Below are 27,064 nucleotides of genomic sequence, written 5' to 3'. Positions count from 1 at the left end.
CCAGAAAGGACGGGGAGGAGGGCAGGGACGGGACGCAGGTGCTGGCTGATGCTGCCCCTCCTTGGAGGCCTCCCCAGCGGCCGGGCCTGGGGGTTCCCTTTAGCTCACGTGGACCAGGTTGGTGTCACGTGGCCTTGCTGCCCACAGCAGAGGCTGGAAGGTGGGTCCTCAGCTGGATGTGGGGGCCCCAGGCAGAAGCAGAGCTGTGTCGGGCATGGGGAGGATGGACACTGTGGACGTGCAGTGTTCCCTGTCACGGCTCCCGCTTCCTCCCGCCGGCTGGCGTCTGGCCTTCAGGCGCCTGAGGGTTGGGCAGAGGAGCCCGTCTTGACAGGCTGCCCAGGAGCCCACTTGGAAGTGTTTGGCCTCGGCCTCACCCTCAGGTGTTTTAAACTTGTTTTGTTCAGAGGCTAAACACTTGAGTGAGGGGAGCCTTTAGCAAAGCCACAGGAACTCATTTATTCGGCCTCCTTCCCATGGAACTTGATCTGACGGTTGCACCTCGAAAGCTTGTCGCTTTCAGGGAGTGGCCGGGCCATCAGTCTCAGGTTAACTGTCACAGTGCGAGCTGCGCGTGGCTCGGGGCCAGGCCCGGGGGGAGGCGATGACTGTGCCCTCGTGCGTCCTCCCAGCCCCAGGACCCGTCACGTGTCGCTGTGACATGCTGAATTAGCATCCCCAGACTTCAGACTTCGTTACTTAGTGAACCTAATGCGGGTCTGCTAAAACCTCGGAAGAGCTTGGACAATTTCTTTAAAGGATTAGATCGAGTCAAGTCACATTTCTTTGAATGTTGACAGCAGAAGTCCTGTGTTCCATGCACCGGACTCCAGCGGACGTCACAAGGGCATGGGACTTCCCCCAGGAAGGCGCACACACGGGCACACGTCGTGGGGTGAATCGAGGTTTCGGGGCTGTGGACTCTGTCGTTGGGGATTAAATCTGGGAACCCTAGGTGCAGCCCAGCGGCGTGCCGTTTCCCAGCTGTTGCGGAAGAAGGAGCAGGTGGGCAGGTGCTCCTGTTGGAGGTGGGGTGTTGGTCGGTACAGCCTGGAGGGCGAGCTGGGAGCATGTTCAGGCCTCAGGGCACACAGACTTTGACCCAGGATTTCTGCTGTCATTACAAGTGGGTGCGTGGAGGTGGAGCAGTGGTCATGTGACTAAGGTGTCTTCAGAGGCGGACCGGTGGGGAGAGCGTGAGGGGAGGCTGGCCGGGGCTGCGGGCACGGCAGGGTGCAAGGCAGGGAGTCTTGGGGCGTCTCACAGGGCGGTGAGCGGCCAGGGCCTGCCCTGCCCGGCTTCCCCTTTTTCTTTTTCCTTTTTAAAAAGATTTTACTTACTTATTTTTAGAGAAAGGGGAAGGGAGGGAGAGAGGGAGAGAATCACCGATCGGTCGCCTCTTGCACATGCCCCTAGAAACTCCTTAAGCACAGATACGGGAAACTAGAAAATTTATTCCATTTGCTCGCCAGGCAGTGAACTGTTTTTCCTGTCCTTTGTTTTCTGTTGCAGTTTAGTTGTCTTCTGCTGTTTAGCTATAAATCCTTGCAGAGGAGTTTAATAAATAAAGTTAATTGTGCAGGAAGCAATAAGGCTGAAATACTGCCCAATATTACAGTGTGCAGTTTTTTAAAAATACAGTGCTAACTTTGGTTTTTTCGGATGTTTCGTTCTATAAATAGCGTAGGTGAAATTAAAGTACATCATGTGGCTGGCTTGCTCTTTTCTGGCATCTCTCCATTTTTTAAGTGGTTTGGCTGTTGTGTTTGTGACATTTTCTTTTATTCTGCAAAATCATGACCTTGAAGTACTTTATTTACCTTGCAAGCCCTTTTTTTTTTCTTTTTCTTTTTTTAGGGTTTATTTATTTTTGGGGAGGGGGAAAGGGAGGGAGAGGAACATCTGTGTGTGAGAGAGACATCGATTGGTTGTCTCTCGCACGCCCCCAACGGGGGACCTGGCCCGCAACCCAGGCCTGTGCCCCTGGGAATCAAACCAGTGACTTTTTGGTTTGCGGGCTCATGCTCAGTCCACTGAGCCACACCAGCCGGTGAGGATCCCCTTTTTAAAAAATGGCTTTGTTGGAAGTCAGGAGAAGTAGAAGAAAGTAAACCTGTGACCCACAACCCCACTGTGCGTGAGCATCAGTGTCCCCCTGGGGAAAGTGGGGAAGGGAGAGGGAAGCAGGGGGCTCATGTCTGCAGAATACACATATCCTGTCATGCGAGGCCATGACTGTGTGGATGGAAACATGTTAAAGTGAAAATAAGTTTATAAATTTTACCTGAATTTAACTCATGAACCTTATAATCAGAAATCATAGTGAAGTAATGGCAGGTAAAGTTTCTTCCATATCAAGAATTCAGTTCCAGACGTTAGGAGAACATTAAAGAAGTCGCGATTACAGGGTTTTTCTGAAGCTGTCTTTTTTATCTTGGGTTTTATTCATGGTGACACCAGCGGGAGGCAGTGCTGGGTAAGGCGCCTGCCTCTCCCTCGCCCGCTCCTGCGTTGCTCTTGGGAGAGATCGTAGTCCCATTCGCGTTAGTTCCGGGGTCGGGGTCGGGGTCCTTTCCAATACAGCTTCCAGTTCTCGTTGCGTTTGTCTCTTGGGGGCTCTAATTTCATAAACAGTAACTGTTTACCAGCGTCCCGTTCCATGACGTCAGTCACCCGTACCTGAGAAATGCCTGCCTTCCACCACGGTGTGGGAAAGAAAGCTGTTCGGTATAAAATTCTTGGGGAGCATGTTTTTCTTTGTGACCTTTGCAGAGCACAGCCGGGCGTGGTGGCTTTTCCCAACACAGGGAGGCTGGGGCCGGCTGGCTTCTGCCCCTGACCGGTTGTGTGGGTTTGTTGGCTGGTGGTTTTTATTAATTGCTCTTGGGTGCTATTTTCTGTGACCCCATGTTGGCAATGGCTGTTGCCTTTTGACACATGAGCAGCTTGGCAGAGAAGACACATTGAGTTGCTCTTGCCTGGAACCAAGAGGCACCCTGGGTGTTTCTGGATTGAAGGCCGCTGTAGAAAGTGCGTGGGCTTCATCTGCCCATCCTCACCCTGCAGGTGGGGGCCGCTCTTCTGACCCTTGGGGTCTCTTCCCATGCTCGCTTGTCAGTGTGCTAACTTAGTCAGCGACAGTCCTGGGTCCTCCTGGAGCTCACAGTGGGCATATTGTACCGGCCGTCACAGCCATGAAGTTCTGTCCAGGTTGAGAGCATAGACTCCACGGCTCGGAAGGAGTTCCACTGCAAGAACTTGTGGGATAGGACATATTATTTATGGTAGCCATCTTTGGACAGTACTTTCTGCCACAGTCTCATTTCTGGCCATGAGAGCATTCAGCCTGACCCCCGCTCCCAGGGGGCTCCTCCCCGGGGGCCCGTGAGCCCCCGCGCACTGGCTCCGCTGCTGAAAGGCGCAGCCGCCTCCTGCGCCTGTCGTTCCCGTGCGGGTCTGTCCCTTGGCACTCAGCAAGGCTGTCTCTGTCCTCTCCCGGGGGCGGGGGGCCTGCATGCATGCAGGTGAGAGCCTAGCGGCTCTGGGACGGGCGTGTTTGTGCCCCCAGTGCGGTTCGTGAGCCCCACAGCAGGGCCAGCACAACTCCTCTGTGGGGGCGCCGACGACCGTGGCTTCCCTCCCGGCTCAGGCGGGGCCGCTGCGTGGGACGGTCCTGGGCCGGGGCGGGCCGGGGGCTCCAGCAGAACTTAACTCACGGGGACTGAGTTTGAGTCTTGTAGAACGTTAACATCGTGAAATGTTACTGTTTTGTTTGGTTTCTAACCATTTAAAAGCGTGAGTGGCCCAGGCCCCACAGAAATGGGCAGGCCCACCACAGACCCTGCTGGGCAACACCCCTTCCGGCTCATGGTCGTTTTATGGCCTCCCTTTGTGCTCGTCGGAATGCCTGTCCCCCCCGGTCCATCTGCAGCTCAGAGAACCGAGGTCGCCTGGGCCGCTTCCTTCCAGACCAGTTCTGTGCCGCGTCTGCAACGGGCCTGCCTCGGCCGTGCCCCCCCCCCCCGAGAGCCTTTGCCCCCCCCCTTCCCAGTGCAGTCTTCTGCGGAAAACCCATCCTCTGCTCTCCTGGAGGTTCCAGAATTGTCCCAGAGCAGGTGGCCTTCCCCACTCAGGGACAGAGACCCCCGTCTGGAGGCCCCTCCCTCACGGCCGATGCCCAGCGGGGGTCGGCGCCTGCTCTGCCCCCCTGCAGGCCGCTCCCCGTACTCCGCCTGCCTCTGCCCGCAGCGCTGTGCACGCCACACGCCTGCGCCCCTTCCTGGTCACCCAGAAGTCCGTAGAGCCTGCTTTTCTATGACAAGCCTGCAAACCTCAGTGGAGTGTTAAAAGTAGAAAACGTCTTCCTTGAGGGTGACCAAGGGTGACCAAGGGTGACTTGAAGTAGCAGCTGGGAGCAGGCCCTCCTGGAAGCGAGTCCCTTTAAGCGTCGGCTAAGATCTCAGGCGGCACGTTCCTGTCTCGGGGTGGTCCCTGGGTGGGGAGGGGGCGGCGCCGAGGGGGCTCAGGGCCAGTGGGGGGCGGGCTGCGCTGACCCCCGCCGCAGGACCGAGGTGGGCGCCGAGGGGCGGTGCTGGGCCAGGCAGGGCGGCCCTCAGGCTGCGGTCTGTCTGCTCACTGACACCGTCACGCCTGCCCAGGCCTCACAGACGACCTTCTCCCGGACGGCCCTCCCGCTAGACGAGGGTGCCTCGGTGGTGGGCGGGCCCCGGGGGCCCCCAGTGCTGGCGCCCACCAGACCGCGAGGCCGCCTCGCCACGCGTGCGTGCGCCGTGCTGGGAAGGACAGGTGTCTGTCTGCCGTCACTCCTTCCTGGGTGGCTCGGGGCCGTCAGGCTGGGGGTTGGCTCTGTTCTTACCCGGGCGACAGAGCCTTTTCTGCGGGGCCAGCCGTGCGTGTGAACTCGCTGCTGTTCAGCCAGCGCTCTGAGGCGTTCGCAGGGGCGGGCTCCCCAGGGAGGTGAGCCCGCAGCCTGACCGGCGCCCCCACGCTTCACACTCGGCCTCCGTTTGACGGGACGGACCGTGCGGGGGGGCCGCCGGTCGGCCGCCCCTTGGCACTTGCCGAGGAAAGGCTCGGATCTGAAGGCAGCTCCCTTGAGTTACGTAAGGGCGCGTTGGCTTGCAGCTGCACTGTGCGTGTGGGCAGTTAGAGCGTAACCGTGCCCTGCTTTGTTTTTGTGAATTCGTGTGTCTCGTGGGCTGCGGCCACATTTTAAAATGTGTTTTGCTTTTCTTAGGCAAGAGGCTGACGGTCCATCACAGGACACAGTATGTCTGTCCTCGGTTGAGATGTGACACCGGCCTGGGGGGACACGGGCTGTGTGTGGGGATATCTAGTGGGGGCTCCCCTCGGCTCTCACGGTGCCCCATCATCTTCTCCTCGGCGCCAGCTCTGCCGGGCCTGAGAGCAAGGACCTCGGAGTGTGATGCTCTGAGCGGTGGGCGCGGCGCCCTCCCAGGGTAGCGTCAGATCTTACAGAACCCTCCTTGTGCTCGAAGGCCTCCCGGGGTCAGGGACAGCTTGTCCTGCGCCATCGGGTCCGTCTGTCCAGCAGCACCTCCTGTGGGCTGAGTGCTGAGGGCCCAGGCGAACGTGCCTCACGTCCCTGCCATCGCCTCCTGCCCGCGTAGGGGGGTCTCGTCCGCCCCCAGGCGTGGTACGTGGGTGTTTCTGTGCCGAAGATCACGTGGACAGGACACAGGGCCGCGCCTCGCAGTGGGCCCTGGAGCAGTGTTCATGCCCAGCGGTGCTTCCACATGTGTGGTTCATGCACACTAAGTCCCTGCCTGCGGGGGACCCCGGGGGCTGTTGGGGGGAGACCGTGGCCAGTGCAAAGCTTGCGCTGAATTTTTATTTTATTTATTTATTTTAAGATATATACTTATTTTATTTTATTTATTTGTTTTTAGAGAGAAGGGAAAGGAGAAAGAGAGGGAGAGAAACATCAGTGTGTGGTTGCCTCTCACACGCCCCCAACTGGGGACCTGACGTGCAACCTAGTCATGTGCCCCGACTGGGAATCGAACCGGCGACACAGGCCAAAGCTCAATCCACTGAGGCACACCAGCCAGGGCCACCGTAGTTTTATTTTAAAGTGAATTAATGGAAAATCAAAATAAAATTCCTCATTTAGAAGAACCTTATGCCTATCCCCCAGTGAAGAGAAAAATTAGGTCTCTGTCGTTGCTTATCTACAATAGGATTAGAAATTAAAATTCTTAATCAGATCATTTAACTTTTTGTGATATTACTGGTTTTGAATACGCGCCTCCGCAGGCGCGCACACACAAAGATGAATAGACTTACAGGAATTTTAATGGTTAAAACAGTGGGCTGCTGTCATACTGCCCACCATGTGTAGCAGGCGGTCGTTCGTCCCCAGCTGTACTAGCGGAGCCCCAACGTGACCTCCTCGTAAGTCACAGCACACGCACTGGGGGGCGCCTGGCTACAGGGCACGCAGGCTGGCGTGGGCGGGTGACCCGGGCATGACGGCCTGGACGACACCAGCTCAGGGGGCCTGTCACGCTGAGGCAGCCGCCCAGGCAAAGGGAAGCGTTGTTGCTTGAGACAGTACTTCCTCCTCGTCTGCACGTTCTGGCGGCCTCGGCCTCCGTCGTCCCTGGTGTGTGTGGGCGTTGCCTGGTCCCTCCAGACACGTGCTACGGGGCAGCTTTTCCTGTGGCAGGAAAACGGAGAAGCAGCGTAGCTGGGGTGCACAGAGGGGTGCTGCACTGGACGGCTCCTGTGTCGTGCGGTGTGGCCCCTCACGGCCAGCCTGTCCTTTGCCGCTCTCACCCCAAACGTGTGTCCCGCAGCGACCGTGGCAGCCATGTACTACAGCTACTACATGCTCCCGGACGGCACCTACTGCCTGGCGCCTCCGCCCCCGGGGGTCGACGTGGCCACGTACTACAGCGCCCTGCCAGCCACGGTAGCTGTGTCCAGCGCCACCGGGGTGACAGCCACCGCCCCGCCCCCTCCTGGGACCACGCCGCCGCCGCCCCAAACCACCGTGGAGACGAGTAGCGGGGTGACCTCCACCACCATCACCACAAGGTACGCTCCCGCTCCTGCAGGGCGCCTGGTGCCCCCTTGCTCTTGGGGGTGGGGGTGAGGGTCTTTGTTATCTGCATATTTATTATCTAAGTCCCCAAGTTAGAGAGTCGATGGGGCAGCGAAAATTGTCGCAACACTTAGTAGTGAGGAATGAGCACTGAGAAGAGGGGTGCCCGGTGGCCTCCCCCAGCCCAGACCCGTCCTCGCCACGTGCAGGTGGGCGGGGGAGGCGGGTCGTGGGCAGTGGGGCCGCAGCTCCACACACCTCCCAGCCGCCGACCAGTGAATGAAGGGGCAGGCGGGACCCCAGCACCTAGCACGGCCGCCTGGGGGCCCCTCGTGTGTGTGGGCTGAGCGAGCGCACGTGTCCTGGGCCCTTTTGGTTGAAAAGAGTCTCTTTGGACATGAGCCCACGTGCTGACGTTGCTGCACACGTGACCCGCTGTCCAGTCCGACGTGGAGTGGAGGAGGAGGGGTCAGGCCGCCAGCCTCAGCTCTCTGAGATATCGCAGAGATCCGCACGCGGCTTTCTCGTGTTGCTTCTGAGGGTCAGCGCTCACTGCAGGGGGCGGTTGGGGGGCGCCGTGAGCTGGCCCCCTCTCCCCCTTGGGCAGGGACACGCCCGTCCCCGTTGTAAATGGTTTGCCGTCTGTCGGGGGGCGAGCCATCCCAGGTAGTCAGCCCCTGTGTGGCTGTCACTTGGTGCTGGTGTGAGGTGTCCTCACCGTGACCGAGACCGGCTCCTCTCCGCAGTGCTCTCGCTCCCGTGGCCGCCATCATCCCGCCGCCCCCCGACATCCAGCCCGTGATCGACAAGCTGGCTGAGTACGTGGCCAGAAACGGCCTCAAGTTTGAGACCAGCGTCCGTGCCAAGAACGACCAGAGGTGAACGGCAGCGTTCTGTGTGGCTTACGTGGGTGGTGTTTGGGGGTTGGTTTAGCTTCTTTCTTTCTTAAACCTAGCTGCATGGTTTTTTTTCTTAATGTTTTAAATCTGTGTTTAGATAAATATGTCTTGTGATTATATTGTTAAATTACTTAGAGTTGGGTGGTGGGTTTTTTTGTTTTTTTCTATAAGATTTTATTTATTTACTTTAGAGGAGGAAGAGAGAAAGAAACATCCATGTGTGGTTGCCTCTCACACGCCCCCAACTGGGGACCTGGCCCGCGACCCAGGCCTGTGCCCTGACTGGGAATCGAATCAGTGACCCTTTGGTTTGCAGATAGGCCAGTGCTCAATCCCCTGAGCCGCACCAGCCAGGGTGGGGTGGTGTTTTTCGTTGCATTACCTGGTTTTTTATTTGTTTGTTTGTTTATTTTTAAGTAAAAACAGTGAAGTTTCTCCAAGTAAAAGATGAGAATTCGGGCTTTTCGGGAATCTGCTATGGAAATTTAGACATACAGCTTGGGGTTGTTTTGTTTCTCACTTGATGTTTTGGGGCTGGGCTTGCACTGTGACAGGTGATGGGGACAAGGGGTGTGACTTCTGGGCCTCCGGCTCCCTGGTCTGTCCAGTGGGCGGGGGGCATCCGTGGGGTGGTCCACTGTCGTAGTGCACGGAGGGCAGCGTCTGGCTCCTGTCAGATCCACCGTCACCACAGCCGGAGCTGCGAGCCTGCTTGTGGTGACCCGCCCGGTCCCTCCTGTGTCGCAGGTTCGAGTTCCTCCAGCCCTGGCACCAGTACAACGCCTACTACGAGTTCAAGAAGCAGTTCTTCCTGCAGAAGGAAGGGGGCGACAGCGCGCAGGTACCGGTCAGCGGGGCCGCGGGGCAGAGGGGGTCTGGCTCAGGCCCCTTCTCGGGTGTGACCCCCAGGAGCCTGGGCCGTCTGGCGGGTCCCACCTCTGCCCGCTGAACCTTGTTTGAACTCTGTTGAAACTCCCTCCCATGTTCACAGCTCACTGGTGAGCGACCGCCTGTCCAGCGTGTCCTGAAACGCGCTTGGTGCTGGGCGGGCTGCTTTCACGCGCTTCTCACGGCAGCCGTGTGCTGGCCGTGGGGTGACACGGACTCTGATGTGTGGCAGACAAGCGTGCACAGCTGCCGCGGTGCTGGGCTGCCTGGGGCTGTCCGTGGGGACCCCCGCGTCCCGGAGCTCTGCCCACCCACAGCTGCCCACCCCCGCCCCTCCTGCCACCGTCGCCCCTGACCCTTCCTGTCCTTGTCACCCTCTCCGCTGCCTCTGCTCTGCGGGCACCCTGGCACACCCGCCTGCCAAGGGAGAGAGCGGGCCCCGGGCCTCCTTTTCGTTCCACACGTGTTCTCGGGCCCTTGTCCCCCAGGGGACGGTCGGGAGCACGGCTCCCACGACGGCGTGGGGCCTGCGGAGGTGCCTCCAGCCGTGGCTCCTTCCACCCTCCTGTCCCATGGGCAGCGGTGCTCGGGTGGCGAGCGCATCCTTCCTGCCGCTGCGGTGTCCAGGGGAGACCTGTGTGGCGGGTCTGCTGGGCGACTGTCCCCTGAGCCATGGCGTCCTGCCACCTTCCTGTCTGCAGGCTGCGTCAGCACCAGAAGAGGCCCCCGCGGGGTCTGCCTCCGAAAAGCCGAGCGACCCGGGGGAGGACGGGGCAGCTGAGGACCCGGCCGGCGCGGGAGGACGCGGCGGCACGGCGGGAAAGAAGGAGTCAGCGTCCAGTAAGGCCGTCACAGACGGGAAGCTCGTGAAAGGTACGTGTGCCTGGCCCCCAGGTGTCCCTTCCCCTCAGCAGGAGGGGGCCCGGCAGCCTGGGGGGAGCAGCCGAAGGCGGGGTGTGCGAGGGCCCCTGCTGGGCGGGGGCGTCGGCGGGAGCCCGGCGTGGGCCTGCGTGTGTTCGGCGGGCTGCTCCCAGGTTTGGGGGCACGTGTAGGCTGTTCCAGACGATGAGTCTCGGACGTCCGGCACTCATCTGCATGCAAACTGTGGTCCGGGGAGGATGTGCTGTCTGTGTTCGGTGGCACCAGCCGGCCCTCTGGGATTCCGTCTGCAGGGGAGAGCAGGGCACTTTGGGACCCCGTGGCAATGACCCCAGAGGGGGGTGGGCGGCAGGTTGGGGCTGCGGCGAAGCTCCCTCCACCCCCACAGCTGTCCCATAGGGCAGAGGAAGCGCGCCCCGCTGTCTGAGCCTGGAAGCCCCAGGAGCTGCAGGGCCCTGGCCAAGCACAGGCCTCTGCCGGGTGAGGAGGTGGCGCAGCTCCAGGCTGCGGGGCGGGGGCACTGACCCATGTGGCACAGGCGTCTCTGACAGTTACTAAGAAACGGGGAATTTTAAACCTCATTTGTATTCTCATGGAACTGAAGATACAATAAAACTAGTGCAGCGTTGTCAGCCCCTGAAAAGACTGCTGAGCAGCAGGTAGTGTAAGACAGAGTGCAGGCGCCAGGCTCAGTGGTGCCCAGGAAGCTCACAGGTGTCCTCAGGTCTCCAAGGAACAGGGCTGAGACGGGGGACAGGCGTCGGCGGGAGCAGCAGCTGGTGCTCGGGGGGCGGGGGCACCCGTGGGCCTGTCACACTCGGGTCTGTCTCGTTCACGGCCAGACAGGTCGTGTCTGCGACATGGAGCAGAGTCCAGAGGCCTCTGCAGCCGTCAGTGCTTTGAGGCCACAGTCAGGAAAGGGAGCACGATGAGGCTGCTGCACCAGAAAAATTTCACGTGCAGTGAAAATGTCAAAGAAAATCCCAGTGACGGGGCCACATCCTAAACGTGTGAGCCCTCGCGTTCCTGGAGCGCCTTGCCCCCAGGGCGTGGTGGCAGGGCCTCGACCCGGGCTCTGCACTTGGAACCTGAAGCCGTGGGAGCCGTCGTGTGGGCCTGCCCACACTGGGAACCATCGTTGCCGTTGTAAAATGATCTCTTAATGGAGCCGTGGGCACCACTTAGACTGGAGCGAGGTGCTTGTGAAGGGAGAGCCACCGGCTCTGGCCCCCGCGCGTAGGACCCGGTGCCTGTGTGTGTGAGCACCTGCCAGGACCACCCACGCTCACGTTCAGGTGGCCTTTCGTTTTGTGCTCCTGTGTTTTCAAAGGTTCCCACAGAGGCTGTCCATCGCTTTTGAAGTTGGATTTAGTGATAAGACACGTTACCCTCTGAACACGAGCCTATTTGGTTGGTGGGGGCGGGGTGGGGCCTGCTGGTTTTCATCTGAGTGACTCCTGACAGCCGCGGCCTGCCGTGCGGTGGGTGGGAGCGCACGGCCCCTCTGTCCTGCAGCCTCGCACGCTCAGTCCGCCTGCGCGGTGGGTGCCGGGGGGCGGGCCGGTGTGAGGGGGTCTGTGAGCCCAGGGAAGGAGCCCAGGCGGCGCTCGGCCACCGGGGGTTGGGGCCTGGTCCCTAACGCACAGGAAGCTCGGAGGCTGAGGAAGTGCTTTTCCTTCAGGGCGTGGGATGCGCAGATGGGCCTCTGGGTGGAAGCCGCAGTTCTGCAGGGAAGCTGACTCCCCCCCCCCTCTGCCCGTGAGCCCCACGGCCCCTGCCCCCCCCCCCCAACTGCTGTGCAACCTGGTTCCTTGCGGGGTGGGCGGGGCCAGGAGCCAGGTGGGCGCGGAGGTGGCACGTCCGCCAGTTCAGTTATCAGGTCACCTGCGCTGTGTTGTCAGCAGCGCCTGGACGCCAGCCCCCATGTCTGCACAAAGGTGTGCTGGACACGGACCATGTTCTGGAAGCTTCCACTTAATGTTCTGTTTGTGCTTGCTTACTATTCTAATTTGGAGGAAGACAGTTTGGAAAGAATTGTTTTTAAATTATTTTGTGGTGTAACACTTTAGCCCCAACCTAAGCTGGGTGATTTCGATGAACATTTTAGTGAGGTGTGCTCTCCTAAAGACTCCCTGATTCTGTTTATTAAAGAGACCATATTGCAGCCCTGGCCGGTGTAGCTCTGTTGGTTGGAATGTTGTCCTGTAACCGAAAGGTTGTGGGTTCAAGCCCCAGTCTGGATACGAATGATCCCTGACCCGGGACATGTGGGAGGCGACCGTCTAGTTTGTCTCCCTCTCCGTTCCTCCTCTCTCTCTCTCTCTCTCTCTCTCTCAAAAAATGTCATCGGGTGAGGACTAAGGGTGAGAGAGACCACGTTACAGTAGGCAGGCAATAAAGGGTCGACATTGTTAAACTGGTTTGCTGTGGGGAATCTCAGACAGGTACAGAAACGGAGCGTGGTAACGGAGCCACCCTGCCCGGCGTGTGCTGGGCCCAGCCCCCCGTCAGCTTTCGGAGCGGGCCCCCAGCACGGCAGCGTGTTGTCGCTGACCGCGCTCGTGTGCGGCTCCAGCAGACATGGGCTGGGGCCGGCAGGGCCACCACGGAATGGCGCGTGTGGGCACGCCTCCCACCTCTGAGGCTTCTGGTGGTTTCCTCCCTGGGCTTCATCACCAAAAGCGTGTGACTGTTTCCGCCTTTTTTCAGCAGCCTCGTTTGCTCCGATAAGCTTTGCGATCAAGGCCAAAGAAAACGACCTCCTTCCCCTGGAGAAGAACCGCGTGCGGCTGGACGACGACAGCGACGAGGACGAGGAGAGCAAAGAGGGGCAGGAGGGCTCCTGCGCTGCGGCCGGCGCAGACCCGGCCGGGGCCCCGCCCTGTGCGGTCGGCGAGGAGAGGCGGCCCCCACTCACCCAGGAGGAGCTGGAAGCCAAGCAAGGTGTGTCCGCGTCTGGCCTTTGAGACGGGCGGCTGGGGCGGGGGTGCTGCTGCGCCTGCGGACGGCTCTCCGTGGGGGACGACCGCCCCCGCCTCCACCCCGTGCTGGGGCCGTGCAGGCGTCTTGTGTGCAGAGAGCGGGCCGTGGGGTCCCCTGGGCACACGCGCGGCCTGCCTCCCACGTCGGGTGGGTGTGCTGACCAGGGGGTGATGCCCCTGCTGAGGCTGCTGCCCCGCTGAGCCCTCGGGCCCCTGACCGCAGCGCAGGCTTGCGCTGGCCTCCAGCTGCAGCTCGTCCCCATGGGTTGCGGCGTGGCCACTGCCTGCCTCTGCCCTGTGGCCAGCAGCCTCCTGCTCTGCAGCCGTGAAGGGTGGCCTCCCCTGTTTCTCTCTTCCGCCTGGGTTTTATCCGCTGCTCTTTGTGTGAGCATGAGCAGGCCAAGTGGCAGTTGGTTGGACAGGTCACTTTCTAACCCCAAGACACCGTCCTGTCAGGCCCTTGTGCGGAGCTGCTCGTGACCTGTATCAGCTCTGCAGTCTGTGTGGACCGTCACCTGCGAGGGCTATCTGCACACCTGTCTCCAAGAGCCGTCCCCGGTTACCATTGTCCCAGCTGTCATGGCCCAGCCACATTTGACTTTAATTTTAAAGTGAAATATAAAAATGCTACTAATAAGCATCGGGAACTAATTCTCTCAGAACCCAGTCTGTTCGATTGGCTGTCCTGTCCTGGAGCTTGGATCTCATTCATGTCTCAGCCTGTTGTTGCTCCTGACCCTGTCACTGCCTGTGGAAGTGCAGGGAGCGAGGTCTTTAGGAAGTTCTGCTTCTCTAACCCACTTTTCTTCTGTTCACCCCTTAGCGAAGCAAAAGCTGGAGGACCGGCTGGCGGCCGCTGCCAGGGAGAAGCTGGCCCAGGCGTCCAAGGAGTCGAAGGAGAAGCAGCTGCAAGCGGAACGGAAGCGGAAAGCCGCTCTCTTCTTACAGACGTTAAAAAACCCTCTTCCAGAAGCAGAAGGCGGGAAAGTTGAGGAGAATCCTTTTAGCTTAGAGGTGAGTCCAGGAGGGTCTGCGCCTGCTTTGTGGGCCCGCACCACTGGTGGGAGCCGTGAGCACAGCCCCCTCGCGGTTCGGATCCCCGGTCTCGGCAGGGCCCTCACCCGCAGTGGCTGCTGTCGCAGTGCAGCAGGGCTCGGGGGGCTGAGCTCTTTGGGGCGCAGCCACTGGGTCCCCGGCTGGGAGGCTCTGTCTGGGCTCCCTCGCAGCCCCGGCCCCTGAGTGTCCCCTCGAGGCTGAATCTCACGCTGGGGCACGTGCGAGGTCCCAGCTTCAGCCAGTGAGTCTGCTCTCCAGACGGGTGGCCCTCCCTCCAGCTCCTTCCTGAGCCACGTGGCCAGGACCCAGCCCGCCCACGGGGTCGAGTGGCAGCCCTGCGGGGACCCTGCTGCAGGCCGCATGTTGGCGCCCACCCTGCGCAGTCTCTGCTGCAGGCATGCTACCTTGGCGCTGCTCAGAGCTGGCCTCGGCCACGTGTGACCTCGTGGTCTGTTTTCTTGTGGGGAACAGTGTTCTGAGCCCGGGCTTGGCACGCTGTAGGAGGCCCAGCGGCTTTCTTCCCTGGATCCTCCGAAATCTTCATAGCTGGACGGCCCCCGGGGTGGCCGGCTCTGCGCCTGCCCTTGGCGCCTCCTGGCCGAGCTGCCGCCAGCCTGCCAGAGCAGAGGGTGCGCAGTGCACCTGTGGGCACTCCCTGGCTCTGGGCTAAAGACGAGCAGCTAAGTCGACCTCTCACACCCTTGGAGCGGAGAGAAAGGGGCTTTCAGGAGAAGGGAGGAGGGACAGCGTCTAAGTCACGTCCGTTTTTATGGCTGCAGCTACAGGAGTTGCGTCATAGCCACGGCGGGAGCCTAGGAAGGCAGGGGTGTGTGCGGGGCTGCTTCGATGTCCTTTAGTGCTCAGTTGGCGTTGGAGCGGTGCGTGGAGGGCAGGATTAAAAGGCGCCTGCATCTACAGCGCTGCCCGGGCTCCGTTCGCTGGGTGGCCGCCCGCGCCTGCTTCCCGTGCAGCTGTGTGATGAACGCTCGGCCCCGCCAGGGTTGTCCACCGTCAGCCGTGCGTTCCTGTCTGCGTGTCACCTGCCCCAGCCACTGAATCAGTCCCCTGTGAGCACGGGCAGGCGGCTTTCCTCCCGTCTTCTGTGTGCCTGGTGTCGCCGCCTTTCTCGTCCTTGAGCCTGTGAGGACCGTGTGCGCTTATTGCTGAAATCGCTGGGCCCCTCCTGCTGTGCGTCTAACGGGAGGAACTGTCGCCACTAAACGATTCCCACAAAAAAGCGATGTGCTCACTAGCAGACAGGGATAAATGCCTTTAATTGCTTTGAAACAGAAGTACTTGAGTTAAATTGGCAATTGTCGTAAATGAGATTCACACTCGAAAATATTTTCAGCCTGAAGCAGCTCTGGAGACAGCAGGGCACCCTGACTCCTCTGCTGCGTGTCCGGGTGCAGGACTCGCTGACCCCAGCGAGCAAGGCAGGCACTCGGCCCTGGAGCCGCCGGCGTGGGGAGGACGGCCCCGTGGGAGCCGGCCTGGGTCTGGTGCCTGTGTGTGTTCTCAGTTAAAACGGGAGCCGTCGGAAGCCTGGAGCCACGCCCTCTGAGTCCCGACGCAGTCACTCAGCTGACGGCAGAGCTCAGGGCCTTCTTAGGCAGCAGTAACCTCTCCAAGTCCATGGCCCTGCCACGTGTATGGGTCCAACCAGAGTGTGGAGAGGAAGCGAGAACCATAGTGACATGTGTCTGTCAGGCCTGCTTCTCACCCAGTCACTGTAAGATCCCACCTGTGCGGCGATGCTGCCCGTGAACGGTTCCACCCGACAACTGCGGGCACAGAGCTGCTCCGCGTCAGGGAGCGGGTGGGGACCACCTGGCTGCAGCCCCTGCCCTTGGAGAGAGGGGCTGGTAGAGGCCTGGGCTTGGACAAGGCCTCGGGGAGCCACCGTGGCTGGGAGAGGTGACAGGGACACACACACACACACACACACACACACTTCCACCACAACCACGAAGGGTCTACACAGAGGATGCAGAGCTGAGCAGCCTGGGAGCCTGAGCTGCTGAAGAAGAGTGGGACGGTGACACGGGAGAGTGTGGCCCGGTGGCCGGCTAGCAGGGTAGGAACTAGCCGTCCTACACGCAGCATCCTCCCCCTGCCCCCCTCCCCCGAGATCGCAGTGGTGGGGCTGCTCCCGGCAGCGGAGAGACATGTTTCCAGGTATGAAGTCTCAGACTCGTTAAGAAACCTTGCGTCCACGTGTAACTCCCAGTTCCTGGTGACACAGTGCGATCCCATGAGCGAGACTTTGCTGTAGAGCGATGGCCTCCTTTTGATCAGTTCATTCCCCGCCCCCCCAGCCGGACGTCAGGGCGCTTAGAGCATGTGCTGACTTTTTGGTAAACACGCCACTGCGATCAGAGGACTGATACCGGGATTACTTCCCAGTGTTACTGGGGGTCGGGGGGAATGCGTTTTTTAAGTCTTCTCATAAATGACTCATTTTTCAAAAATTTCAGGCTTCCTTTAAAAATTATTTTCAGAGTGTACAGACATTCATAAAAACGGGATGCGGGAGGTTTGAGGACTCTTCCAGGGGAAAGTCACGGTCGTGTACGAAGGGCAAGGGCAGCTCCTCGGCTGACACTGTGTCCGCTCATCAGTCCCGGCCGCCTCGGCTGGAACGCGTGGGGAGAGGCGGGCCCTTTGCTGGGGGGTCTGGGGCGCCCTCCCCGAGAGCCATGCGCGGCCCGCTCTGAGGGCTGCTGAGCCGTGGCGGTGGGGGCCTCACGGGAGTCTCGTGAATGGACAGGTTTGAAGGACGTCTTTCCCTGTGACAGCGCAGACGTTTGCTTCTGTTCCCAGGAACCCAGCCCTGTGGCCTGTCCTCTCCTGAGTGGGGGCCGCCCTCTGCCGACATTAGACCTTAAACCCCCAGAAGGGCCCTCGAGCAGAAGCAGAGACCCTCCCAGAGAAGAAGAGAAAGAGAGAAAGAAGAAGAAGCACAAAAAGCGGTCTCGAACAAGGTCGCGCTCCCCCAGGTACCACTCGTCATCCAAGTCCCGGTCTCGGTCCCACTCGAAGGCAAAGCATTGTCTCCCCAGTGCCTACCGGACAGCACGGCGCTCCAGGTGGGTGCACAGGGCGTGCGTGCGCGTGGGCACGGGTGCGGGGCAGTGCGTCCTGCAGGCCCACATGGAGCTCTGGAAACCACTTTTTATTTTTACTTCCCTCTAAACCTCATGAACTACTGCCCGTTTTTTTAAAAAAGCAGATTTATTTTATTTAAGTTTTAGCAGGCCTTGCAGGAAGCAGGCACAGCGCATGTGCTGCATGTTTGAAGACTTCCCAGGGCTGGGGGTTTGCTTGTCGGAGGCGTGGGCTTCCCCGTCCTCGCGCCCCTGAGGAAGCACCGGGCAGCAGAGGGCTTTGCAGCCGGCACGGCCTGCCGGCATCCGTGGTGCTCGCGGACGCGACCCGGGCCGCAGCTCCGCCTTCGCCGTGGCGGCACCAGACCTCCCGCCCGGTCACTGCGGCCCCGGAGCTGCCCCGCCTGGGAGCCGGGCTGCGTGAGAGCCGCCTCGCGCTGCAGGCCCAGAACCGCGCTGAGAACCGTGACGGGTCCGACTTCCCTTCGCAGCGGAGCCGCCCTGTTGTGCGTGTGTGACTGGCCCGCGGGGGGGTCAGGAGAGCAGGTTCTGGTTTTAAAGTTTGGGCTGCTCTGCCCTTCCGGCACCTGCGGCCGGACCCCCTCTCCTGCAGGACGTGCAGTGCCCTGCACCTTGGCGTCCGCCTCTTGGAGTGTCGCCGGCAGCGTAAGCGGCAGTGTGGGCGCGCGTTAGGGCGACGTTCGTGGTTCTTTCCCTCTTTCTGAGATGACCCATAGAGCAAACCAGTGAAGGGAGCCGACCTAATCTCCCCGTCCCGACCCGTAAAGGGGGGACCGGGCCTGTGCCGGCCCCACAGGGTGACGGTCCCCGCACTGTCTGCTCTGTGAGGACCCAGCTGTCCGCGTCAGCAGTGGTCGGGACACAGCTGGCCCTTAGGGGCATCGGATGGCCGCAGAGCTGGGTCCACGGTCTCCCCCTGAGCAGAACAAAAACCTGGGAGCCTCCTGTTGTTCAAGTCAGTCGTACTGGACCCGTGGTTGGTCCTCTTCCTGTCACGAGAGGACCTGCAAGTCGTGAAGCAACAGGAGCGGAGGGAGCGGGTCAGGCTGTGTATAAATATCCCTGATTTTTATTTATCTTAAGAGACAGGAAGGGAGGGGGAAAGAGAGGGAGCGAAATATCGATCAGCTGCCTCTCTCATGCCCCACTGGGGGAGCTGGCCGGCACCCCAGGCCTGTGCCCTGACTGGGATTCGAACTGGCGACCTTCAGTTCACAGGCCAGTGCTCAGTCCACTGAGCCACCCCAGCCAGCGCTAAAAGCAAACCATTTGATAATTTTGAAAAGTATCAAAATTATGCTTGAAATTTTTTAATTCAGATGTGTTTGGGCTTTTTAAAGAAGGCCTGTGGTCACGTCATGCAGGCGATTTACTCCCAGTGGAACCCGTCCCTCCTCTGCGCTGTGGTGGCCGGCGCGCCGTTGCAGGAGGAAAGCTCTCGAGCTGCTGTGGTTGGGAGGAAACCGGGTGGGCGCTGCCGAGGCTTCCCGCCCCCAGGTCCACGGAGGGCCTTCCTCCCGGGCACCTCGGAACCTGGTCACAGCCACTGCACTTCGTTTTTATTTATTTTTTAAGGGTGTGTTCACTGATGTTTGTTGTTGTTGTTGGGGAAGGGAAAGACAGAAGCGTGGCGGCTGCCTCCCGCATGCGCCCCTCCGTGACGGGCGACGCCCCACAGCAGAGCAGCCTGGCCGGGGCTCCGCTTCGCCTGCAGACGTCCAGCGCTCAGTGCCACTGCCGCGGCCATCGAGCCGTTTCAGTCGCGAGCGTGCCGGTGTCGGCAGTGGGCCTGCGTCTTGGCGGCCGCGCGCGCGTGTGGGTTCCGCGTGGAGGCGGCCATGGGCGCTTCTCGGCTCCTGGGCGCACGGGGCCCCGCCCACCTCGCCGTGGGGGGTGTGTGCTTGCTGTCACAGAGCCACAGCCCCGAGACACTGAGCACGCGGGGCCCCGCAGGGCAGGGCAGGTACCAGGCGGCCGTGACCTCGGGCAGCTGTGAGGTAACACCTGGTAGCATGTCCAGGTGTGACAGGCCTCACCTCGGCGACGGAAGTCTCAGGAGAGGCCAGGGGCGACGAGCTGAGGGGCGCTGGGCGGCAGGGGTGGCGCCACGGCCTGCGCCTGGTGGGGGTGTTGCTCTGACAGAGACTCGGGGTTCTCGGGAAGGGGGGCCCAGCTGGTCTTCAGAGCAGCAGTGTGTTGTTTGAGGGCCTTTGTGGTAATTGAAACAGTGCAGTGTAGGGTTTTTTTTAACTGCTCTTGATTGTTTTTGAGTGGGTTGTCATGGAAACAGAACAAAAAGAGGTGAGGTTCTTCCCTCAGATTTCTGCTTATTGCAGGTCTTCCCAAAACAGTAATTTCACAGAATGAATGAAAAAAAACTAAATAAGGATCCTGAACCCATCGTTAAAGGACCCTCCGTTAAGGACTCTGACCCCCATGGCGAGGACCCCGAGTGGGAGCAGCAGGGCCAGTGGCCGTGGGCAGGGCCGCAGTGTGTCACTGTGAGGGTTGAGTCTTCCGGGCGCGTGAGAGGAAGGGTGAAATATTAATGCAGGGCTTTGCATCCAAGAAACGCCATCAGCTTAATTATTCAGCCTGAGTTGTCACGAGGACGGCAGTGCTGAGCGGGGCAGGTGGCGTGCAGCCTGCTCTCGGGTCCCCGAGCACAGAGGCCCTGGGCTCCGCGCGGACAGGAGAGGCCTCTGGGTCACCCCGCGCCTCGCTGGGTCCGTTGCCCACCCCTCCTGACTTTGATGGAGTAGCTGTGAGTGGAGGGTCAGCAGGGGGTCCGGACAGAGGCAGGAAGGGGGCTGCAGGCCGGGTCAGGCTGTCACCACGTGGCCAGTGGCAGTGAGTTGTGTGCTGGTCACAGCAGAGGCTGGTGAGGCGGGGACTCTGGAACGGGAGGCACGGTGTCCCTGCCTCAGAGCTGGGTGCCATCGTGTGTCAGCACAGCGGTGACGCGCGCGGCCCCTCGGAGGACAGACAGGCACTGCCACCCTGCACACTGGGTCAGGGTCTCATTGCTGCCTCCGGAAGGGCCACCTGCTCTGGCCAGCAGGACTCAACTGCCTATGTTCCCTGCCCAGGTCCCGGTCTCGGTCCCGGTCCCCCCGGAGAAGAGCTCACACTCCCGAGAGACGGAGGGAAGAGAGAAGTGTCCCCACTGCCTACCGGGTGAGCAACAGCCCCGGTGTCAGCAGGAAGCGGACCCGCTCCAGGTAGGCGTCTGCATCTCCACAGTCACCGTCTGTCGGGAGAGGCTCAGGGGGGGCCCAGCTGCAGACCGTCAGGAAGCTGTGGCTGTGCCACATGCCAGGTCCCCTGGCCCCAGCGCCAGTCCTCAAGCCCAGCGTCCCCTCGGGACCACACACGGGCCTGTTCCTGCCGGCAGTGACAGAGGACATGGGAGGCTCCAGTATCCAAATCGGTCCCAGCAGTGGGCTGTGAGCAGGCCACAGCCGCAGCTCCCAGGACAGGGCCACCGCATCCTCGTGGGCTCAGAGCAGGGAAGGGGCCTGTCCTCCCGGCCCCTGACCGCCTGGAGGGACCTGTCTCCGTTGAGGAGAGCGGGCGCCGTCAGCTCCCAGGTCTGGAAGGAGAAGCCTTGGCTGTCACGCCTGGTCCGGGCCTTCTGACCGCCAGCAAGCAGGTCCCGCCAGGGGACTTAGAGCAGGACTCCGAGGCGCTGAGGGCTGACCACTCACCCGGGGAGCCCAGCACTGCTGCTTATTTGACAAGATACCGGGGCCGCCTGGCCTCTCCGGGCCGTCGGGGCTGGGAGCAGCATCTCCCACGCGGCCGAGCGCCTCTGGGCACTGTGCTGTCCTGCGTGGTGCCGGCCCTCGAGTGCACTGTAGCGCTCAGCTTGTGTGTCTCCATCCTCCCTAAAACGAGGGGTTCTCGACGTCAGTGTCCCCGCACGGGAGGTAGTGCAGCCCCAGGTCTGGCGGTGGAGGGGCCGGCAGAGGCGAGGTGCAGGTGTGCCTGGGGCCTCGGCGCCCTGTCCTGTTGCTGGCCGTGAGTCGGGACACTCGGGGTTCCAGAACCTTCCAGAGGACAGGTCCCCAGTTTCAAGTGTGACTGACAGTCATTGCTCTGGGACAAAACCCCAGCAACTGCCCGACCTGTCTGTCCATAGCCGACATGAGTCAGGCCACCTCTGAGTGGCCCTTCCTCCCCTTAACAGGTGATTCTGCACGGCCTTGCTCACGGGAGACGTTCCTGAGACCTGGCTAGTTCCGCCATAGTCCGTTAACTGATAAAATGTTATTTCTTTTAAGTCCAGTTAAAATTTTATTACTGAAGTAACTCATGGTTTGACACGTGAAACTTACCATCGCCTTTGGTCTGTGTAAAGGGCATGGTTTAAAGCTGATTCCTTGTAGCAGAGCAGGATAGTTCCTCCTTTGCCCTCAGGTTAAGAGATGTCGTTTGAGAGATGGGGATTTTATTGGGAGTCGTGGAGACGGGAGTTATCTCTGGTCAGTGACGAGTCAGAGGCCGAGCTGCCTGCCCCAGGGGACGGTCACAGCAGGGGGCCCAGCTCCGTGGGCTGAGAGCTGTGCGTGCAGGTGACCATGTGCGGCACCGGTTTCAAACCTGGCGGTGTCTGTGAGGCTCTGTCAGCCATGAACTGTGTCCCCTCCGCAGTCCCTCTGCCCAGCAGGTGTGGGTCTCTGCTTAGGCGGGTGGAGGTGGCTGACTCCCCCGCCCAGTCAGGGTCGCCCAGCCTCGGGGCCAGCGCCTCCTGCCGGGCCTGGAGGACAGTCTCTACAAGCCGGCCATCGGGTGCTGCTCTCGCCGGCCTCTCGTTCTGGAAGTGTTTTTAACTTAAGAGGAAAGTTAAAGCTCGCTGTTCAGACATAGTGCGGTGAACACCCAGACGCTTAAAACCTGCAGCTCAGCGCAGCGTTGCTCACGTTTCGCCTTGTGTGATCGCACCCCCTCTCCTCGCCCCTCTCCTCCCTCTGCATGTGGCCTCCTGACCTCGGCAGGTCTGGGCCGCCGTGACCTGGTCAGTCTGGATTGAGCCCTCTGTCCCGCTAGCTGGGCTCCTGTTACCTGTCTCGGCAAGGAGAGGGCTGGTGGTGGTGGGGGACTTGCCATCGGGTCACGCAGGAGACAGTGTGTGCTGTCCCCTCCTGGGGGACACTGGCGATGGCCTGGTTGAGGCCACACTTGCTTGTCGTTGTACCCGAGTCAGGCGCGCGGGTGGCGCCCCGTCCTGTGCCAGCAGCTGCTTCTCGTGGGTCTGTGTGTGCCCCGTGCCCATGACGCTCCCGCACCGGTGACAGCGGGACCGGGACTCTCATTCCGTCCTCCCTTCTCCTTTGTGTCAGCAACACGGTGAGCTCCGGGGCTGGGGGGCTGTTCTCTGCTGCTTGCGCAGCGACCCGTCACTGTCATCGCCGCAGTTGACAGTGACGTCGTTGCTGCATTTGGGAGGCAGGGCCTGGGCGCCGTGGAGCTTGTTGGCGGGTAAAACCCGTGGGACTGGGCCAGGCGCGCAGCACACGCTCAGCAGGGCCCAGTCACGTCGTCATGTGAGACAGACGGGAGCCTTCGGGGTGGCCACTGACATCGGCAGGTGGGCCGCGGGCCTGCGGCTCTCCCGGCGCCCGTGAGGGGCTGGGCGTTCACAGGCGCCTGCCATCGCTGGGGGTGCGCCACGGTCCCCTAGAGCAGCCGCCGGAGAAAAGGCGCTGAGAAGCCAGCAGAGGGTCTGGACCAGAACCCGGAAACGCTTCATCCCGGAGGGGGCGGGCGGAGGGAAGACCAGATGGACACGGGAAGGTGGGGCCTCGCCTCCCCTGCACACCCTGCGTCAGGCCGACGGAGCACTCGCGCTCAGAGGCGGAGGTTGTACACGGCACTCGACGCAGACCTGTCGAGGCTGCTGGTCACAGGGCGGTGTGGCCTCCACGTGCCCAGACGGGGCTGCCTCCTGCGCCGCGTGCCCGGAGAGAGGGGCTGAGCTGACGCAGACTCGGGCGGGCGCCGGGAGAGGGTACGGCACCTTCGCCCACCGGACACGCAGCCGCCGCGATGGGGCACCCTTGTCTGGCACACGCGCTGTCCCCGTGCTGCAGCACCGTGCCCGGCTCCGTCTTGCTCCGCGTGTCCCTCCCGTCATGTCGCTGAGTGGAGGAAACGTGGAAGGATACCCGGACAGTCCCCAAGTATTTGGAAATGGACACTTCTTTACTTTCTTGTATGTCAGAGAAGAAGTCACAAGAGAAAGTAGGAAACATGTTGAAGTTAACCATAATGAAACTGTAACATATCTGTGGAGGGGCAGCTGTGCTTACAAAGAAGTTCGTATAAGTGTTTATACTAGGAAAAAAGAAAAGTAAAAACAGCGACCTGCTCTTCTATTGTAAGAAGCTGGAGAAAGAAGAGCCAGTTAAACACAGTAAGTAGAAGCAGGCGTCTGATAACGGTGAGATTGGAAGTCAACAGGCAGGAGTAAGAAAATAAAGGTCATTCTAGTTATTCTGACAACTTGGGTGAAATGGACAGATTCCTTGAAAAAACGAGCAAACCGACAATAGAAGAAATGGGAAATCTGAACGGCTCATGGCCGCCAAAGGAGCTGAATTTACTTACCATTCCAACCTTCCCATAGAAACCCAAGCCCAGACGGCTCTCATCAGTCCATGTAACAAACATTCAGGAAGGAAGGACTGCGACCTCACAGCGCTCCTGAAAGAAAGTGAGAGGCAAGAAGGGGCCCCAGCTTGCCCGTGAGGCCGTCACAACTCGCCCTGCAGCCGGTGGGCAGTGGAGGTAGGGGGGGAGCTCACAGGTCCGTGCTCCCCAGAACACAGGTGCAAAAGTCCACCACTGAACGCAGCTCGTTTGAGTCCAGCGTGTGTTGGAAGGACTGCACATCCTGGCAGAGTGGGGTCTGGCTCTGGAGTGCATCACATCTCAGCAGATGCAGAAAAAGCGGCACAATTCACGCCCCGTTCATTGAAAAGCGAAAGGGGGAAGCTCGGCAAACGGGGCGTCCACAGAAAAGCCACCTGACACAGGGCATCTGGGAGAACCTGCAGCGCACGCCGCTCACGGGGGAGAGAGCCTCCCCCCAGCCCCCGAGACCAGAAACCAGGCCGACGGGCGTCTGCTCTGTGGCAGAGTTCACAGCCGAGGCGGCAGCGCAGGCAAAGAAGGAAAAGGCTTTAAGGCCGGGGAGGGAAGAGCAGACTGTCCCTTTGCATAAAGACATCCTGCACCCGAGCCGACAGGAATTAAAAATCAGTTAAGAACAATACGCTCGTGGCACGACCAGAAAGCAAGCAACTCACAGGTGGCTGGGAGGAAACGCGTGGAAGACCCCTCTGCACTGGAGCCACGAGACGTGTCAGGGAAGAACTGAGGAAACCTACGTGAGCACCTGGCCCGTGTGTGCGGCGGGAAGGCCCAGTGTGGCGCACTGTCCTCCGCCCTGTCGGCCTGCAGCGCTGGTGCCTGCGCAGGTACGGGAAGCCTTTCCAGTGGCGGGTGCCCGAGCAGCGGGGCTGCAGGTGGGACGGGGCCCGCGCCCTGACACAGGCTCCTTCAGGTGGATCCTAGACCCGTCGTGGACGCCGGAACCGTTCAGCTTCCTGAAGAAAGCAAGGAGCGTGTGTTCGTGGCCTTGCCCAGCCTGTCAGGAACTTTTGAAGTAACCTGATTTAAACGGGGGCGGGTGAGTTGAACGACACTCCAGGATGGAATGTACGTGGAAGCCCAGTGAAAGCCGCGGGTGGACGGGCCCAGAGTCTCAGTCACCTGCTGGGGAGACACGGGCCGAGCCCCAGGGGGAAGCTGCGTGCCACCGGCGGGAAGGGCGGAGGTCAGCGGGACAGACAAGACCACGTGCTGGCAAGGGTGCGGACGGCCGGACTGCCGAGCCCCGGCCGGTGGGCTGTCAGGGTCCAGCCATGCGACGGCCGGGGAAGTCCTCGGGCACTGAACCCAGAGGCAGCTTGGTTTGTCATCGCCCAGAACCGGAGACGGTGCGCAGAGGCCCCCGGGAGATAGCCTAAATGAGCGCACGTCACACAACACCCGCGGTGCTTCTGTCCTGCTGGGGGGGTTGGGCAGACGCAAGGGGGAGGCTGACCCAGGCGGAGCCTTGCCCCGTGTCCCCACGCTCAGCGCGCACCCGCTGTCAGCACTTGCTGCGGCTCCCGTGTGCTCACTTTACAAGTCGAACTTCATCGCCGTCGGACTGGACGGCAGGAGCATCTGCGTGGGCGGGGCCGGGGCGGCCTCGGGGGATGCTCGCCTGCCTTTCCTTCCTCCACGTTGGCACCCACAGAAACTGTCGGACTCGGCACATTTCTTACCTGCTGCTGTCTGAGGCCGTGGCACGCGTGCCCGGGCATGAAAGTTGCCCGGAGTGCATGTAGCTAGCACGGGGCCCGTTTGCATGGTTTCCACACCTGCGCTCCATGTCGGAGCCACCTCCATTGTCATCCGGCCTGCGCAACGGGCCACCTGCCCACGGCCCCCACTCACCGAGGATGCCTCCTCCCAGCGCTGCCGCGGGCTCGGCCAAGCCCTCTTGATCGCTGGGCTGGGCTCTGCAGCCCCTGCCCGGCCCTCCTGCGTGTCGGCTGCCTGTGCCCGGAGCAGCGCCGGGGCCTGGACTGCAGTGCTGGCCTCGCCCGCACCTCACGGCTGTCCCTCCTGGAGGGCGGCCAGTGGACATGGACATGGGACAGGGTATCTATCTCCCTGGGCACGGGGGTTGGCAGGGGGTGAGCTCAGCGCCCTGCCCACAGCCCACTCTCCGGACCGCCGGGAGGCGCCAGCAGCACGGGGCAGGCAGGGCCCACCACGCCCTGGGCAGCGGCGCTGCTGTGGGGTGAGAGGCGCCGCGCGGAGCCCTGCCCGGAGGAGCCGTGGGCACTGGGCACTGGGCTCAGCAGTCGGATCCCAGGCTCGGCCTGCAGCGGGGGCTTTCTGCCAGCATGCAGTTCCCGCCCCTGGGTCGGGGACACGGGGGTCACCCCGCAGGGCGGCCGCTTGGGGGAGAGGACAGCGAGACTGAGAAATGGCGGTTAGTCAGCAACGCTGTTCTGAGCAGGCGATCGGCTTCCACAGGCAGGTGCAGGTGGGGGTCTCAGGAGGAGTCGGGCGAGAGCAGGAAGGGGCGTTCTCTTCCTTAGTCTTCCCCGGGGGCGAGGCGGGCTCTCAGGCAGGGTGGGAGGCTTAGACCCGCGGGCCGTGTCACCAGGGGCTCGGGGTGACGGCCGGCCCTGGGCGCAGCGGGAGGGGGCAGCGCCTGTCCCACGCCCTGTCGCTCCACTGGTGCTGACAGACGAAGCGCTGACGGGCGGGGGCGGGTCCCGCAGAGAAGGTCGCCTACCCTGCTGCGCGGGCTTGTGTTCACAGCGGCCGTCAGCTGGGGTTCAGTGGAGTGTGCGCGGCTGTGAGAAAGGGCAGCGGGCACGGAGAGGGGAGGCGGGCAGCTGTCCGCGGAAAATGCCGGAGGCCTTCAGAGCCGGCGCCGGGCCTCCGTCTAAACCCACTTTCCTCCCAGAAGCCCCCACGAGAAGAAGAAGAAGAGGCGCTCCCGGTCACGGACCAAGTCCCACACCGAGCCCCGCGCCGCGTCCCCCCGCCAGCAGGCCCCGCGCCGGCACTCGGCCAGCATCTCTCCCGTGGAGAGTCGGGGCTCCAGCCAGGAGCGCTCCAGGTAAGCCACCCCTCCTGGCCCCTTCCCGCCCCCTCCCAGGGCTCAGCCGGAGGTGACACCAGGTGTCAGGGCCAAGGCCTGGCTTGGGGGGATGCAGCCCCCGCCCCCACTCCCCTCAGGCAGCAGAGTCACAGACTGGCCTCCACCCCTGGGGACTTTTGATATCAGAACTGATGGGGGGGGACGGACACACAGTCCTCAGATACCAATCAACAGTGTGGCCTCAGCCACTTGTCATATTGTCATAGCGTCCCAGTGACGTCCTGTGTCCTCCCTCGGCATCTGGGGTGGGGGACAGGCACGGCCCACCATGGCGGGCACCTGGCAGCCCCCATCCACCCGTCATTCACTCCAAGCCCCAGAAGGAGGGCCACATGGTCACCTCCTGACTGAGCAGGCTGCAGGGGCCTCCCCACCGGCCCGGCTGCCACGGCGTCAGCGCAGGGGCCGGCCGT

At 61.4% G+C, this 27,064-nt stretch overlaps 1 protein-coding gene across 1 annotated transcript in view; it reads left to right on the top strand.

Annotated features, from left to right (window-relative positions):
- Positions 1-27,064, top strand: part of SFSWAP (splicing factor SWAP) — a 38,508-nt gene that overhangs the window by 10,643 nt on the left and 801 nt on the right. The window contains exons 8-16 of the mRNA XM_090290761.1: positions 6,840-7,080; positions 7,834-7,965; positions 8,734-8,833; positions 9,576-9,747; positions 12,466-12,696; positions 13,558-13,748; positions 16,614-16,879; positions 20,008-20,139; positions 26,454-26,609. Of these exons, the coding sequence (XP_090146887.1) occupies positions 6,840-7,080; positions 7,834-7,965; positions 8,734-8,833; positions 9,576-9,747; positions 12,466-12,696; positions 13,558-13,748; positions 16,614-16,879; positions 20,008-20,139; positions 26,454-26,609 (1,621 nt within the window). The remainder of the gene's footprint in view (positions 1-6,839; positions 7,081-7,833; positions 7,966-8,733; positions 8,834-9,575; positions 9,748-12,465; positions 12,697-13,557; positions 13,749-16,613; positions 16,880-20,007; positions 20,140-26,453; positions 26,610-27,064) is intronic.

The sequence above is a fragment of the Furipterus horrens genome, unplaced genomic scaffold (assembly GCF_987537825.1).
Source record: "Furipterus horrens unplaced genomic scaffold, mFurHor1.1.pri manual_scaffold_11, whole genome shotgun sequence".
Taxonomy (NCBI): Eukaryota; Metazoa; Chordata; class Mammalia; order Chiroptera; family Furipteridae; genus Furipterus; species Furipterus horrens.
Note: the sequence above shows the minus strand (reverse complement) of the source record. Positions and strands in the feature narration are given on the sequence as shown.